We start from the raw sequence: 17,842 nt of genomic DNA on the forward strand, positions 1-17,842 counted from the left end.
GAGATGTCCGAGATTTTGCTGCCTATGTTTTCTTCTAGGATTTTTATGATTTTGAAACTTACATTTAAGTCTTTTATCCATTTTGAGTTTATTCTTGTTTATGGTATAAGTTGGTGTTCTAGTTTCATTATTTTTCATGTACCTGTATAATTTACCCAATACCATTTATTGAAGAGACTGTCTTTACTCCATTGTATGCTCTTGCCTCCCTTGTCAAATATATTTTAAAGATTTTTAAATTGATTTTTAGAGAGAGAGAGGGAGAGTGAGAGAGAGCGAGAGAGAGAGAGAGAGAGAGAAACATGGATGTGTGAGAGGATCATCAATCGGCTGCCTCCTGCATGCCCCCTACCAAGGATTGAGCCTGTAACCCAGGCATGTGCCCTAATCAGGAATCGAACCATCAACCTTTCAGAGCATAAAACGATGCCCAACCAACTGAGCCACACAAGCCAGCGCTCCTTTGTCAATATTAATTCACTGTAATGGTGTGGGTGGATTCCTGGGGCTCCCTGCCCTGTTCCATTGATCTATATGCCTGTTTTTATGCCAGTACCAGGTTGTTTTGATTACCGAGGCTTTGTACTATAGTTTGATATCTGGTATTCTGATCCCTCCAACTTTGTTCTTCTTGCTCAACATTGCTGCAGCTATTCGGGGTCTTTTTTGGTTCCATATGAATTTTTGGAATATTTGTTCTAGATCTGTGAAATATGCCATTGGTGCTTTGATAGGGATTGTGTTGAATCTATAGATTGCTTTGGGAAGTATAGAGATTTTATTGATGTTTATTCTTCCAAACCTTGAACACTGTACATGCTTCCATTGTTTTTATCTTCCTTTATTTCTTTTTCCAATGTCCCATAGTGTTCTGAGTACAGGTCTTTTACCTCCTTGGTTAAGTTTATTCCTAGATGTCTTATTTTCGTTGTCACTGCAGTGTTCTAACTACTTTTTAAAATCAAAACTTCACAATATACACATTTATTTTAAGTGCCATAAAACATTTATAAAATTTGACTGTATATTAGGTCACAAAGTTACACAGACCGCATTCTCTTACATTTTGCAATGTAACTGGAAATCAATAGCAAAAATAAAAACAAAATAATCGACTTCATTTAAGAAATTACTTTTAATCATTTGTTTGAACAATAAACCAAAATAGAAAATTGTGGAATATCAAGAACATATGGATAAATAAAACATTATACATCAAAACATTTCAAACCCAAAACAAAATTTCTATGATATAAATTTTTTCCATATTTAAAATTTTCTTTAAAATGATTTAGGTAACTTATGTACCAAAGTATTTTTATGATTTTTAATATTTAATTAAATATCCATTAATTCATCATCTTTGCCAAATTTTACAACTAGTTTTATAGATAAATCATGTAACTTAATCTTTTTTTATTGATTTTAGAGAGAGAGAAAGGGAGACAGAGAAACATCAATTTGTTGGTCCACCCATTCGTGCACCCATTGGTTGCTTCTTGTATGTACCTTGACCGGGGATCAAACCCTCAACCTTGGCATATGGGAACAACAGTCTAACCAACTGAGTTACCCAGCCAGGGCTTCATGAAACTTAAACTTAGAAAAACACATTTTTTTAAAAAAAAATGTCACCTAGGTACAAATTTATTCTCATTCAACTCATAACTGATAATATTGTCAATACTTATATTTAGCTAACATCTTACGAATAACCCATAAATGCATTAAAGGAACATATTTGCTTTTCTGGCCTCAAAATTACATGCTCAAAAACTGTGTTATATTTCTTTAGGTATGAATTAATTTTGCCAACGTATTAAAAAGCTGATTCTTTTAAGATGACTTAAAATATGAGATTATTGAAAATAATGTGGTTTATGGATTTAAGCAGAGTAGCACCATGTGGACAAATAAGCTCATGACCAGTGTCATGTATTCAGAGTTTTCATGCAGATTTAATGGTGACCTAGTCAAGAAGGGGTAAAAAGTAACTTTAGGTGATAAATATTAAGTAGGAAGATTAATGTCCTTGGTTCCACTGAGAGAAATATCATGTTACTGTGAAAGTTTCAAAACTAAAATTATTGTGCATTATTGAGATTTTTATGCAAAGCTAGTACAGCACAAATACATGGTCAGAAAAGTTATGAATGCATGTGGTTCTAATGGATTATCTTGGCAATTAAAGAAACTCATAAATTTTTGCTTTAAATTAGCTCTTGCTGCCTGAGAAGCTCAAAGCATTTTTAAAATTCTAATTGGTCCGCTTAGAAACGTTAAGAAATAGTATAGTGCCTCCTATCCTGTGGGAAAACTGGCTTGAAAGGTCAAGAGCCTTATCTAAACTCACTTTGTGTGAAACAGTGGCCAACTGCTAGTCAACTAAAACCATATTCTGCTTCAAAAACACTGCTAATAAATCTCCCAAGTAGTTCAGACTGCAAATCATCAGCCATTGAAACAAAATTAGTAATGAAGGAAAATTCATCCAGGGGATCGTAAACTTAGCCTCTGTCTTTCATCACAAGAGGAAAGTAATTCACAAGGTTTCTCTACTTTTTCTCCCACATTCTCTGTTGGGATGTTTAAACGTACAAACTTGGTTTTCAGGTATCTACTGGCATCTAGGAAGCGTTTTGTTTTATGTCAGTCTTTCATTACATGAGGAAAAACCTCATGCTAATGAGAAATAATATTATTCAGAGATTAATTCCATTTCTTGACTCCTTCTAGGAGGCGCTATAGAACATTTCAGTCAAAATGCTGGCAGCCTGTGACTAGAAAGTGCCATGAAGATGAGACTTGCATCAGTGCCTTGAGCAAGCAGGACCTCATCTGCTCAGGCAGCGATGACTGCAAAGCAGCCTACATTGGTACCCTTGGGACGGTCCTTCAAGTGCAGTGCACCTGTAGGAGCATTACACAAAGTGAAGAACCTTTGTGTAAGGTTTTCCAGCATATGCTTCATAGAAGATCATGTTTCAGTAAGTTATACATATTCAGTAAATTATATAGAAGATATATTTCTTGCTTTTATCTATACAGAACAAAGAAGTAATCTAGCACAGAAAACTTGTTCACAAAGATAACTTTGTTTGTGATTCCATTTTAAAATCTGCTTTCTATGTTTTGTGCATTTGGTACTTTATTCATTTGTCTGCAAATGGTACATGTTTTTAACTTATATGATTGGTCATTCCTATATATTATTTATTGATTTCAATATCAACAGCATAAAAGGTTTATCCTATTAGATAACTGAATGTATCATGTATTTATTGTAAGTAACAACCCCCTCCCAAAAAAACTTAGGGACTTGAAATAACCATATATTTGCTCACAGTTCTGCACACTTGGCTTGGCTCAGTTGGGTGGCTCTTCCGATGATCGGCCTTACCTGTGGTCATCGTGTAGCTACAGTCATCTGGTGGCTCAACTGAGTCTGGACAGTGCAAGATGGTGTTTAGCAAGCATTGTTGGCTAATGTTCATGGTTCTTCTCCCCATGACCTCTTCAGCAGTAGTCCCTGTGACTCTTTCACGGTGAAGGCAGCATTCCCAGAAGCTAAGCCCTAATGGGCAAGTACTTATTAAGTGTTTGCTTCTGTCACATTAGACATGTCTCATTTGACAAGCAAGTCACATGGCCAAGGTCAGAGTCACTACACAAGGCTATACAAGGATATATATACCAAAGTTGGATTCATCAAGGGATCATTAATTTAATAATCTGGCTGCCCCAGCCTATGTATAACATATTGACTCTTCCATTTAGTTTCTCTCCCCTTGGTCTTTAATATGTTTGCTAATCTAGCTGTAATGATGGGATGGAAAAAAGATTTTCTAAAATTATTATTATCAGTTTTAGAAAGAAGAAAGCTGAGAGTTAGGAATTTAAATAATTTGTCCAGAGTCTTAAAGTGAGCAAGTGGTTGAGAGGGATTTGTCTATGAGTCTTGGAGAAAGTACTGAAGGAAATGATCATATACTAACTCAAGACCTCACCATTGTCCATCTTAAGAGTTAGTCCATGCATCCATCCAAATTTCAAAACATCCTCAGGCCCCTAGGCCCCTAGTTGAAACATCAAACCTGCCAACACCATTCCTGGGAGGAAATAATAGATGTTTCATCGCAAACCAAATCTTTATATTTATGAAACATATTTGAGAGATACAGCAAAGTATGTATCTACATCTGTACCTATACATTTATCTAGTTAACTACAGATACACACATTTTATTTTTTTTTCTATTTTTCTTTACAGATACTAATGTGATTAAAATTGTGATTTGTTGTATATTAGGTAATAGACATACAATTCAGAATATATTGTTTTGATTCCAACAGAGTTCTCTGTGGAATTTCTATAATTTTTATAATTAGCACTATAGACATATTTCAATCAAAACATGATACAAAGAAGAAAAACGCAGCATGATATATAAGGAGTCATATTTTCTAAATAATCATGCTCTCTGATTAATATTAGGTGGCTAATTCTGTTGGAACTAAAGGGATTTATAATGAATGGCTCATAACATTACAGAAGGAAAGAGCAAATAAAATAATGTAAACCAATAATACATACAATTACATTATCATGGTTATTTACATGTGGTTTCTCCATATTAAATGGTAGTCAGGAAAAAAAAAAGAAGTAGATCCTACAGGTTAGTGATAACTCTGTTCCTGGGCATAAGTTCCCTACAAATGCCAGTCCCAGCAGCCTAATTCTAGCTCTAATCCAGGTTTTCTTTCTTGTATTTTTAATTATTGTTATATTTTACTTCCATTGCGTTTAGATACTAAAACCTGTACAGAGCAAAAATTATTTGTAGAGAAACAGTAGAAATGGAATTTAAAAATTCATAAACATTGAAGTAGTATGAACAATGAAAAAATCCAAAACTACTTCACTTTCTTCACTCACTAAACTTTATGAGATTTGCTCCTCAAACATTACCTACTAAAAGCAGGAATTTTAAGTGACAGTTTTATAGACTTAAAGGAACCTTAAAGGCCTTCCGTCACAGTCTCCATACTTGAATTAAGAGGAAAAGTTTCAAACAAAAACAAGAACCAAATCCTGAGGCCTGGCTAGTTCTAAAAATCTTTATCCCCTGCCCCATATGCTTGGGAAGTAGCAACAGCACGTTTGCGTGAACTGGCTCTCTCACCAGTGCCTCCGACTTCTCACATCGCCCCAGCACGCTCCCGCATTATCAAAAAGATCTGTCATTACGGCCTGTTTCCAAAGCCCTTTAGCTTTTGCTCACTTTACTTGAAAGAAGCAGAATTGAGAAGACAATTGGGGAAGGGTTTCTGTTTGCACATTTCTTTGGCTTAAAGCATTATTTTTCAAACTCATTTAACCTCAGACCACAGTAAGCAATGAATTTTCCATTAGCTTTTTATATGCAATGTCTTCCGTTTTTTAAAAAAACAAAACTTATTGTTATTCTATTCCATTAATCCTTTTCAATGTTGACTACTACCCACTAAATGGATTTTATAACTCACTAATGTGTTTCTCTCAGAAGTTTGAAGAACACTTGCTTGGAGCCTGAATTCATCTGGAAATAATCTACATGGATGTAACCAAATCAGTCTTTTAATAATTATAATTATAAAGTTTGAGTACTTAATTCTGGTCACATTTTCTTACTTAATCTTAACAATTCCATGAACTAGAGGCTATTACTGTCTTTGTTTTACACATGAGATAAAGGAGACTAAGAGGTTAGATGTCTTGCTTAGGGTTCTACACCCAGAGTGCAGTAGACTCAGGATCCTAAACCCTGGCTGGCTGACTGGTAGCCCACTATGTCGTCTTGCCTGTGAAACGGTAGACAGCAAGCCTGCCCCCCCCCCCCCCCCAGTGTGCTCCAAAGCCCTTTCAGGCATTGCCTCTTACTTCTGGCCGCATAATTAAGCTGTGAAAGTGCACCAAAGAGCCCACCTCCCCTGTAGGACAAGACTTAGTCAAAGGAGCATCCTGAACAAAGTGTATTTATTCAGTCACCAACTTCCCCTTAACTACTAATCTCTGGATCCACAAAGACTTACTTTCTTCCAGTGTCTTACAGCAGAGAGCCAGCCTGTGGCAGGCAGAGCTGATAGAGAGATGAAAGAAATGGAAGAGTGAATCATTGGTTACTACAGAGAGGACCACAGAGATGGAAAAACTGAAGAATGACCACTGTGTTGCTCTGTTACACAGGGATTCAGCACACAGGGGTAGATGCACAGCTTATTGACCAGAATGTGCTCTAGTCACATTGCTTAGAACTGTCTTTTTAATGCCAACTCTAGTCATCTAAAAGAGATTTGGAAATATCCCCATTCTGCCCACAAAGATTCAGTTCTTTTTTTTTTGAGGACTTGTTTTTAGAAATAAAAAGAGACTACCTATCTCAATTAAATCCTACAGGGAATGGAAGACATGACAATACAATTATGACAAGCTGAAAGTTTTAAAGAGTACAGAAAGAAACATAAATTAAGTCTTCCCCATCCCATTCTCTAGAGAGTCAATGTTCAGAAGGTTGATATGCATTCTTTTTTTTAGTTTTTTTTAACTTTGAACCTTTAAAAATACATACATACCTTGAATAACTTATATACACACAACCCAGAGCCTCCCTCACCTGGACACACACATACACACATATTTGTAATAATACTATACGTATTTCTTCTTCTACACCTATCTTGTAGGCTTATCCATTTGGACAATTAATATTTGTGTTGCTTAAGGTACTGCTGTAGGCTCTCTACTAGTGTAACTCTATAAGCTGCCCCTAGGAGATATCAGCCATGGCTATAACATCATTACCCCTTATTTTCACTTACAGTCTTTAGGGCAGACCTCTTTTCTAGGCTTCAGACACAGTTATCTGCCCACCTATTTGATATTTTCTTTTGGCTTTTGGAAACATTTTGGTCTCTGGACTGTAATTAGATTTTGGATGATGTAGCAGCAAAAAGGCAACCTACTAACTATAGAGATTAGTTATTCCCTGCCATCTGCCCCAAACATCAGTCCCCCGACACACACATTATATATTGTAACAGGGACAGCATAACCTCAATAAAAACTCCCATTCAAAATAAGGAAATGTGGGAAAGTTAGAGCACACAGGAATGAGGTGCTGCTTGACAGGCATTGTGAAGCCTCTCTAGCAGTGTGGATTTTCTTGGCTAACTGGAAAGGACCATCTTCTGTGGCTCTGATTTTCCCTCTGGGAGTTCTCCCCTATCCATCTTCCTTTATAGCCGTATCTAAATTGGGTCTGGGGAAGTGTGCCCTCCTTGGGAACATGGTGCTCTTATAGTTTGAGGGATTGAAAGTTGTTTTGAAGTTTAGCAGCCACACATTTTCTGCAAGCAGACTGGTGGCTTCTTTGGCAATATAATCTTTTTTAAATGTGTTAGGTTTCTAATCTATTTGCTTTTAGTCAGTTGCACTTGCCAGTACCCATATAAAAAGGTGTTTTCTTGACTTAGTTCCCAAATCTGCCTTATTTCCCAAGTCTGCCTTATTTCCTTGCTTTCTCACCCCCATACCCTGCTCTCTAATTTAATGATTTAAACTAATCTAAACAATAGACTTGAGTGAAAATGTTGTACTCTTAATCTCATTTCTGCTGCATAGTTGAGTCAATTTGTTTAACTCAGAAACACTTGGCCTTTGATAACTGGAGATCTTACCCAGTCTTGTCTCTTACTATTTGGGATCTAGAAGCAGTCAATTTTCAGTGTTATGGAGTCCTTGCTTTTTGAAAAATATATATCTTTATTGATTTCAGAGAGAGGAAGGGGGGGAGAGAGAGAGACAGAAACATCAATGATGAGAGAGTCATTGATCGGCTGCCTCCCGCACGCCCCCAGGCCAGCAACCTGGGCATGTGCCCTGACCAGGAATTGAACCTTGATCTCCCGGATCCTAGGTCGATGCTCAACTGCTGAGCCACACCCTGCCGGGCTATAGAGTCCTCATTTTAACCTCTTTGATCTCTACTTGAAAACCAGCCAGTTTCTACCTGAGCTCATATCTTTATTGTAAAACTCTACACCATGCAGTCAAGAATAATCGACTCAGACTATCACTCTAGCTCTTTTTGGGTTGTCTTGCTCTTTTGGGAACTTCCAAGATGCTTTGAGAAATGCACCATAGAACCATCTTCATAGCAGAAGAAAGGGGAAAGCATTTATCCTTTGGATCTTGTCTCTCACCTCTCAGGAGTGGCCTCATGAGCCTTGATTCTCTAGAAATTGTGTATAGTGTATTCATAAATACTGAGTGGAGCCCAACTTACATTTCAGCCACAGTGGCAGAGAAGCACTGGGGAGGGAAGAAGGAGGTATAGAGGGAAGCACTGTCACCTTGCATCTGCACAAAGATAGAACAGGCGTTTGAGGACGCATTTTGATGGTACAGAACAAAGGCAAATTCATATCCAGAGTAGGGATAAATTCCAGTGGGAATGCATCATCGCCTTCTTCAGGGTGGAAGGATTATGAAATCATCAGTTGCCATAACCTGCCAAATTGAGGGTTCAGTATAGGTCTCTGCTATTGCTGGGAGGTGTGGCATTCCGTATTGGCAGAACTTTGATGGATAGCTGTAGGGAGAGGGAGTCCATTCTGTGGCACCCATGCATTGAGCCATCCTTTCACCATAGTTACTCTCTTCACGCTCATGGCATAGCATGGTTGGCCTCCACTGGGTAGATCACAAATCTACTTAATTGTTAAGGGCCTACTCTGGTGGGTACTCTCAGCTAGGCATTAACATTAATATAAATATCTGCCTATTTTGTGCCATTACTATGGCTCCTTTCACATGCGTCTTCACATGATTTCCTTGTCTACAATCCTCTAAGTTTACTCCTTGCATCTCTCTTTACTACTGTCCATCAGTCTTAACTTCTATCCTCTTCTTTCCCCACAAAGTGAACAATTTACTGCTCAGCTCTGGCCAAGTAGCTCAGCTGGTTGGATTGCTGTCCTGTCCCTTATACCAAAAGTTTGCAGGTTTGTTCCCAGTCAGGGCACATACCTAGTTGTGGATTCGATACCCAGTTGGGATATTTTTTTTCTCTCTATCAATAAAAAAAATATCCTCAGCTGAGGATTAAAAAAAAAAACAGAGTACTACTCATGCTCTGCTTGTGGGGAGGATTTCCCTTCACCATTGTCCTCTAAAGCCACCTCCCATGGATTTGTTCTGTGGCAGCTGCCCATTTACAGTTAGCACTGATACAGTCTCTTCACTTTTCTGGGAACCAATGACTTAGTGGATTTGATGATATCCAGTAGCATGTTAGGAGTTATATTCCAAATGGCAAATGGTCCTCTACTGCAGATGGCATAGCCCTGTTCCAGAATTCGAGGAGCCTGAGATATAACTCTCCTCTATGGGCATGACAGAGACTCCTCATTCATCCAGAGAGTGTGAATGGGATTAAGTATATAAAGTGCCTGTTACATAGCAAATGTTGTATACATTTTAATTGCCTGTCTTTATAAATAGTTGTTTTGGGTTCTGGAGTGAGGACCGGACCTTTGGGTTTCTTTTTCTAATGTCTCACTAAGCCAGCTGGTTCCATAACTCTATTAGGAAAAATCATTTCATTCTTAATTAAGATCCTGATGAGCACAAAGACAACCCCAAAATATTGAGAAGATGGACATTAAATTTTTGGTTCTCAAACCTGTTCACACTCAGAAATATCTAGAGAGTTTGTTTAAAACATATATATTTGGCCCTTACCTCAGTTATTGTAATTCAGTGGGCCTACGTGGAGCTCAGAACTCTATATTAAAACACAGACACACACACACACCACCCCAGGTGGTTCTGATTTCAACCAAGTTTGGGAACCATTGCTCTAATCCACATGTGGGAAACACCCAGTCACTGGCCCGAGGTCCCAGAGCCTCTTTTCACTCACACCTCTCAGGGAATGAAAAACGTGTGTGCTGAGAAAGGCAAGGTTAATACTGTACAGCTCTCAAGGTGGCCTGCTTCACCCCAGTGCCTAAAAACAGTTGGTACACATTAGCCACTCAATAAATAGTGAATGAATGAACGAATGAACCAGCATCCCCAGTGTCTATTATATCTTGATAGCAGTACTGTCTTCTGAACACCATTGTTTTTCTTTCCTTTATTAGAACTTTCCTAATAATACAACTTCCCTATTAAGAGCCTCACTCATTTGTGTTTCCACTTAGGCTGGAATTCTCAATTCAAATATTTGAGCAAAGGAATCAGGAATTAACAAGACCAAGCTGCTACTGCCTACTTTAATAAAAACATTTCAAGCCCCTTATATTTTCTAACAATTTTCCTCTTTATAGATCAACTTTCAAAAAGTCTGAGTAGTAGGAAACTTTTATAGTTGGTCCTTGGGTGGTATCAATACATAAATAAGTAATTGATCCTAATGTATATTTGCTCTTAAATGTGTATATATCCTTAACAAACTATAAAATATGGCCAGCTCTATCTGTTAATAATAAGGATGAAAGAAGATTGTCCCCAAAAGATTTGCAAAACTAGTTTACTCTTGTGAAATTTTAATATAAAAATTCCTAAAGATGTATATAGTCTTTTAAGAAGCTTAAGAAAAGAGCCCTTGTGATTAGTACCTATTTCTATCACTTAATTTCTTTTTATAGCCATGTTTCTCTCCCATCTCTTTATTAAGGCCTCATCTTAGATATCAAGACTACTAGTAAGACTGTTTTATTTATCTCGTCCGCATTCAATGGATAGATTATTTGGCCGCATTTCATCTTCCCTTGCAACATTTCATATGTCTATTCCCAGTGAAGGTCTTGATTTAAAAATAACATTCCATTAGTGAATATTTTTAGAGAAAGTTCTTTAAATACATCTATATATATGGAGGTGCATAGTATATAGTTTTATACATTTTTTTTCTAAACTACATAAAATTTTTAACTTATTTTTAGCAAAATAATTTAAAGATTGTGCAAAAATTTATTAATAAAGGCTCAAACTCACTTTTGTAAATTCTTGTTTTAATTTTTATTGTTACCTGATCACTGGCTGTCTGAGAAAGGAAGATTATAGACTATAAATAAAACAGCTAAGTGAATTGTAAAAGACTTTTCCATTGCAAAAATCTCTCTCTCTCTCTCTCTCTCTCTCTCTCTCTCTCACACACACACACACACACACACACATACACACATATGCCACCTTCCCTTATAGCCAATTCATATAGGTTAGTATTCCAGGAGCTTTGTGTTAAATTCTGACTTTAAATAAATCACTTCATCTAGCCAAAACCACTGACTTTTTCTTGGTTTCTACACAAAACTTTAATTCAAGTCCAGTATTCTTCAAATTCAGTCCAGGTGCTAAAAAAGTCTCTTGATTTTCCAAGGAACAGTCAACAGAATTTCTCTGCTCTGTACTCATATTTATAACATAGCCTCTAAATAGTCCAGCATTCTGTATTTTCTGAATTAAAGTGGCTCCATGGTGAATTTGTAGTTCATCAAATTCATAGACACTCACTTATAAATGTATGTTTTTCCTTTTAGAAATTAGTGATTATTCCTTTAGGATCTTGTTTTTCAATATTCGAAAACTCTTTTGAATTCTTTAAAGAATAGGCATGTGTGTTATAAGTTAGCAATAAAGAGAATAATAATAATAATAAAAATGCATTTCTTTAGAATGATTTAGTTACCACCCAATGTAAAAATTCAGATCCATGGTAAATTCCGTAACTTTTTGCTTTTATGTTATTTAATTTATAGACTTAGGGATCTGGATATTTCTTTGGGTTTGGGCCTTGGGGATAAATTAATGTGTTTGACCTTTATTTGCTTTCAAACCTAAAATATAAACAGGGCCTCTTCCTCCTCTCTTCTTCTTCAGCTTCACTCCCGAACTTGGTAAAAACTACGATCAGCAACAATTACTCTAATAATCAGATGCCATGTTTGAAAGTGTTAATAGATTTTATTAGAGATCAAAGCCCTAGGGACGAAATATGGCACCAGCATGTCTGGATTCAAATAATTTCTTCTCTTCTACAAGATAAGTAACTAAACAAGTGACTCACTCTCTTTGCCTCAATTTTGTGTTTTTGAAAGAGAAAATATAATAATCAGTCTTAACCCAGAATGCTGGTACAAAGATTATATCAGTTAATTTATGTAAAGAAATAGCTAGAACATAGTAATATTCAGTAAATAGAAACTATTACTAGAGGTTTTGAGGGATTTTGGAAAAGCATGCAAATAAATAATTTTTGCATAATTATGATATCATACAGGTAGTGTCGGAGACAGACTCGTTTCTGAAACACACAAGGTGTCATATTTTCTCAGGATGAGTGACTTCTTAAATATATTTTTGAATGATGTTAGGGTAGATGAACTTGGACAACTGGTTTTAGACTTTAATGTGTTTCATAATAAAGTAGTTCCCAGTAATAATGCAGATTCTGACATAGTGGTTATGGAATGGGGCCTGAGATTTGCATTTCTAATGAGTTCCCAGGTGATGCTAATGCTGTTGGTCCAGGAATCACACTTTGAATAGCGTAGACCCTAGATAACCTCTTAAGTCCTTTTAAGATGTATCAAATAATTTATATATCTGTCTGCTACTGAGAAATCAAACTACCTAATCAATCTGATGCATGGTGTCAATCTAGTAACCTGTTTTTATGGGCACCAGGTGTCTTGGTGTCATAAAAGGGTTCAAGTTTGTTCTTGTAATTTCCTAAAGCTCTCCTTGAGATAGTGGCTTAGAGCAGGTCTGAAGTGGAACTTGGGCATTTACATTTCTAACAAGTTCCCAGGTGTTGCAAATACTGTTTGTCCAGATGCCATACTTTGAGAACCACTAGCTTAGAGAACTCATTGATTCTTTCCTGAAATCAGCCAGAGTTTAGTAAAGTTCTCTTACAAGCACCTACTTCTGTGCCTCATTGAAGAAGTTTCAACGTTGGTTGTTTTGAGATATTGTGGTATTGTGATTTATAAAAGAAAAATATATTTGGTTTTCCACCCTATTTCTATATTTCCCAGAATAAGGGTTTCTTTTGTTATGCTAGTGAGGTGACCTTTGGAAAGCTCTTGTGTAACCTAAGAATGGAGGTTGGTTGCCAGGGGACCCACTAAGTGATTAGAGGGAATTTTCAGTACCCAGCCCTCAACCTCCAGGGATGAGGAGTGCCTGGAGTTTGAATCAATGGGCAATGATTTAATCAACCATCCCTATGTAATAAGCCTCCATAAAAACCCAAAATGAATACATTCAGAGAACTTTCTGGTAGGTGAACAGGTGGAGGTGCTAGGAGAGTGGCTTGCGTGGAGAAAACATAGAAGCTCCTTGCCCTTTTCACTTATCTTGCCCTATACATCTCTTCAGTCTGGCTGTTCATGAGTTATATCCTTTCATAATAAGCTGGTGATCTGGTAAGTAAAATGTTTTTTTGAGTTCTGTGAGCCATTGTAACAAATTAATCAAACCCAAGAAGAAGTTCATGAAAACCTCTAATTTATAGCCAGTCGGTCAGAAGTACAGATAACTTGGACATGCAATTGGCATCCTGAGTTGGAAGGGTTGTTGGAAACACTGATTTATAGCCAGCTGGTCAGAAGTACAAGTAACAACCTGACATTGCGACTGGGGTTTTTGGGGGAGTGGGGGAAGCAGTCTTGTAGGACTGAACCCTTAACCTGTGGAATATGGTGTTACCTCTGGGTATGTAGCGTCAGGATTGAACTGAATTGTAGGACACCAGGTGGTATCTCTAAAATTGTTTGTTATGGGGGAACCCCCTCTCCCCCCACACACACATTGGAATTGGTCTCAGAACACCAAAAGAGATACCATCCCCAGAATCATGATTCTTAAATGTGTTTCAATTTGCTTACCATGTCAGTGGAGCAAAAGATCTCATCACCTCCCCTTTATCCCCACACAATAAAACATCCCCAGAATCAACAGAAAGAGAGGTCCTGGTTTTGATTAAAGAATAGTGAGGTGATGTCTGCTTTCTGTTAAGTATAAATAAATTATTAATATATCCCAGATGCATTAGTACCAAGATTGTCATGTTATAAACATGAAAAAAGTAAAATGGATCACTGGGAGAACTCTAGTTGTCCCCACAATTTTACTGTCCACATGGATAATCAGTGATCTGATGGATAAAAGTCAGGTGTCAGAAAACAAAACAGTGTCATCACTGGAGCTTCATCATGCAACACACAGTATTCAGCTAGAAGTGCAGAACGGGTGCTCCATACCAACTGAAATGAGGCTCAGAGGTAAAAGACAACCAAAGGGCGGGGGGGGGGGGGGGATCAGCTAGATAAGGTTACTTGTTTGAACCTCTGAAATGAAACCTGAATGTATTGGAGCAAATCTTATTTTTCATGCTAACTTTTGCAACTTTAAAGAACATTTTGTCTTGGCAGTTGGCATCTCATCAGAACTTCACACATAGGAAAATCTCAGAACCCCTAAATTCCCCCCCTCCTCCATGTTTGCCTAACCTCCCAAGGACAGCAGTCAGATTCCCTTACCAGATTAGACTACAAGGAATGGTCTAACCTCTCTGGTGGTATAGTTGGGGCTATCCTGGAAGTCACCAGTCTTTAGAAGAGAGAGGTACAGCCTGTAGATGTTCTTCAGGGCATTTAGCTTTTGTTCGAAACTACTTCTTTTGGAAAGCAGTGACTATCAGGTGTTGGGACTCTTTGAGCATATTAGCACCTGTCTCAGAGACACTTCAGAAAGAATGAATGACTAAAAGCCGGAAGCAGATCTTTAAAACACAGATTCATATTAATGGTATCAAGAGTAGGACAGATTCCTGAAAATAATCCTACCATTTGAAAAACTGCAAGGAAGGTTTTAATGGATTTGCTTGCAAACTCATCTCAACATTGCAAAATAATAACATGGAAGAAACTGAAGCTATATAAGATATCATATCCTTCAACTGAAGGTTTAATAAAAACATAAAGATATTGTTTGCCAGTTTAGAGTTATACCCTGGCTATGAATGCTAGCTTACTTGTCTTTTGTTGACTCAGAGTCCTGTGACTTACTTGAATGCTATATGTTCAACACTATTCTATTGATTTTATATGTTTTGATTAATTTCATTTTCACAAGCAATATGTGAATATGAAGTAGGTGCTCCCCCTGCCCCCTAAAGAGGGAACTGGAACACTTAGAAGTTAGTAACTTGTCCAAGGTCACACAGAAGGCAATAGATGCAGAATTTAAACAAGGCAGTTTGGGGCACCAGAAACTGTGATTTTTAACAACGATAATGTACTCCTCTCATCTAATGATTTGAAATTTATAATTGCCAATTTATTTTAAATGTTACATCTTCCAGGGAATATGTATGTGTATAATAAAAGAATCCTTGAAAATATGTGTTTGACAGAAGACAACATGTTGTAATATAAAAAAAAAAACCTGCCCTGGTCAGGTTGCCCAGTAGGTTGAAGCATCGCCCTGTACATCAAAAGGTTGTGGGTTCAATTCCCGATCAGGGCACATACCTAGGTTTCAGGTTCCATCCTCAGATGGGGCAAGTGAGGGAGGCAACCAGTCAATGTCTGTCTTTCTCTCTCCCCCTCTCTCTCAAAAAATCAATAAGAACATATCCTGGGGTGATATGCAAGAGCCTAGGAAATGAGTTTGATCTCTAAATACACTAGGTGGTACATAGGAAATCAGTTACCCCTACCCTAGACCCTAGAACACAGGTTTTTTGCATGTTAAATTTTGGTAATAATTTAACAAAAATAGGCTATCTGTGATGTTAGTTGTGCCCTAATATGCTTGGCACGAGATTAGGTGGCTAAAGATATACTTGAGGCCAGTACATTTTCAACAAACCTCCACACTGACTGTGTATAGGGCCAGCTCTGGAGTAGGTTTTTTTTTTTTTTAATGCCAAAAGACCAGTAGTCTGCCAAGAACTTTTCCTTCATATGATTATACCAAAATTTTAAGAAGGCCTGTATCAGTTCTTTCATTGCCCTTGGAAAAATATTCATTCTTTCAGAAATCTAAACTGAGATTGAGGGTAAGAGGCTTTTCTCTGTTGCTGGATTACCTTTTATTGCTTTGTTTTTCAAATTCTAAATAGTTTTATAAGTAACATGTCCCAGACTCACTAAATAATCATAGTAGGGCATGTGTCTTTGCTTCTACCACTTACATGTTTAAATCTATAAAATGGCATATTTTTAAGTAAGGGACATGAAAATTTCCACTTAAGGCATACTCAAAATATGATGTGGAACTTTTGCTATATACAAAACCAATAAGTTGGCCATTATTTGCCACTTTGAGCAGGCACTATTCTGTGTGTGTGTGAAAGAGTTTCAGTGAATATTTTTGTCTGTTGGCTTTTGTTTTTGTAAGTACTTGTGTATAAGGAATCATTAGCTGTTTTAACTGGGTTAATTTTAAATCAGATTTCAGGGAGAAACCCAGCTTCCTCTTACCTCTCTGAAGAGTGGCACCTGATCTGGTTGCACCACCCACCTTCACTGGCTTAGATTCCAATCAGACCCTCTAAGGGATAACCTGGCAGGTTTCTCCAGGACATTTCAAAATTCAACACTCCCTCAAGGGAAGAGACATGGGGGAGGGGGAATATCCCCTAAAGACACAGCCCATTCCAATGGAGACAAACGCTGGCTTTAGTTTCACCACTAGGTTTACTTGTGCACAAAAGTTCCCAATAAAATCCAGCTGGTTTAAATTTTGTCTGCAGACCTGAAACCCAGCAAATTTGGCTTGGCTTCCTATTTTGCAGAAAATGCTTCACACGACTGTAATCTGGAAATACTGCAATGTACAAACCCTCAATAGAAACAACAGGAGAACAGCTGTCTCCTACCTTCACTTTCTCCCAACTCTACCCTTAAAGGCTTAGGTGTTGTTAAGGGAGGGGAAAGAGTCTGCCACTGAGCATGAAAGATGGTATGAATCATCCATGACTACCTTTGTTGTTCGCTCTGAGCCAAAAAGAAAAGATTAAAGACTTGCCATTGATGAGTGAGACAACTCACATTTTGGAATCACTAAAGAAGGAAGGAGCATTTAAGATCATGGAAGGAAATAAAACAACAAAACAATACTGTTACAATTCGAACAATAATAGGCTTCAGTCTGTGAAAGCATAGTGTTATCTTTTCCATTTTCCACCCTTATGCTTTCACTGGCTTCATACAATCCCCTTGTTGCCTATAATTGGGGCTGGAGTTGGTGCCAAAGCTGCATAAAATAAGCAGCCTTCCCTTTATACTTTCTGTGCATCATGATTGTGTATGTGAAGTCATAAAAATCATTTATTATGAGCATGTGTATTCCTGGCTTAAAGAGCCAAGTATTCTTGTGACAACAATATAATAGCATCAGATGTATTCCCATAAAACACCATATGTGGGCACTTAATAGTTATTGCTCTGGCACCTACATGCTGGGATATCATTTTAAAGGGGGGACTCCTTAGAAAAAAAATAACATTTGGTACTTAGAAAATAAAATGAGATAGTGAACAAGGATTAGAGGTTTGTTAAGAACCCACTGATAATGTCAGTTGTTTATCTCCCAATAGTATCAGATTGTCTCAAACCATCTTCTAGAGTTCTTTGCATGGGTTCAAGGAAACACTTTACAGTGTTGCAAACATCAGTAAATAGTCTCTCAATCTCAAAGTTTTAAGAATGATCTAATATCACATGGCTATCTAGTAAAGCGTAAGAATGGACACAACCTAATTTTTATTCTTCTCACCTATTA

General features: G+C 37.3%; 1 protein-coding gene across 1 annotated transcript in view; it reads left to right on the forward strand.

The window, feature by feature from the left end:
- Positions 1–17,842, forward strand: part of GFRAL (GDNF family receptor alpha like) — a gene marked incomplete at both ends in the record, with an annotated part of 48,018 nt that overhangs the window by 16,347 nt on the left and 13,829 nt on the right. Inside the window, one exon of the mRNA XM_081140615.1 lies at positions 2,737–2,987. Within this exon, the coding sequence (XP_080996741.1) occupies positions 2,737–2,987 (251 nt within the window). The remainder of the gene's footprint in view (positions 1–2,736; positions 2,988–17,842) is intronic.

This window comes from Miniopterus schreibersii (genome assembly GCF_964146895.1).
Source record: "Miniopterus schreibersii genome assembly, chromosome: 6".
In the NCBI taxonomy this organism is placed as follows: Eukaryota; Metazoa; Chordata; class Mammalia; order Chiroptera; family Miniopteridae; genus Miniopterus; species Miniopterus schreibersii.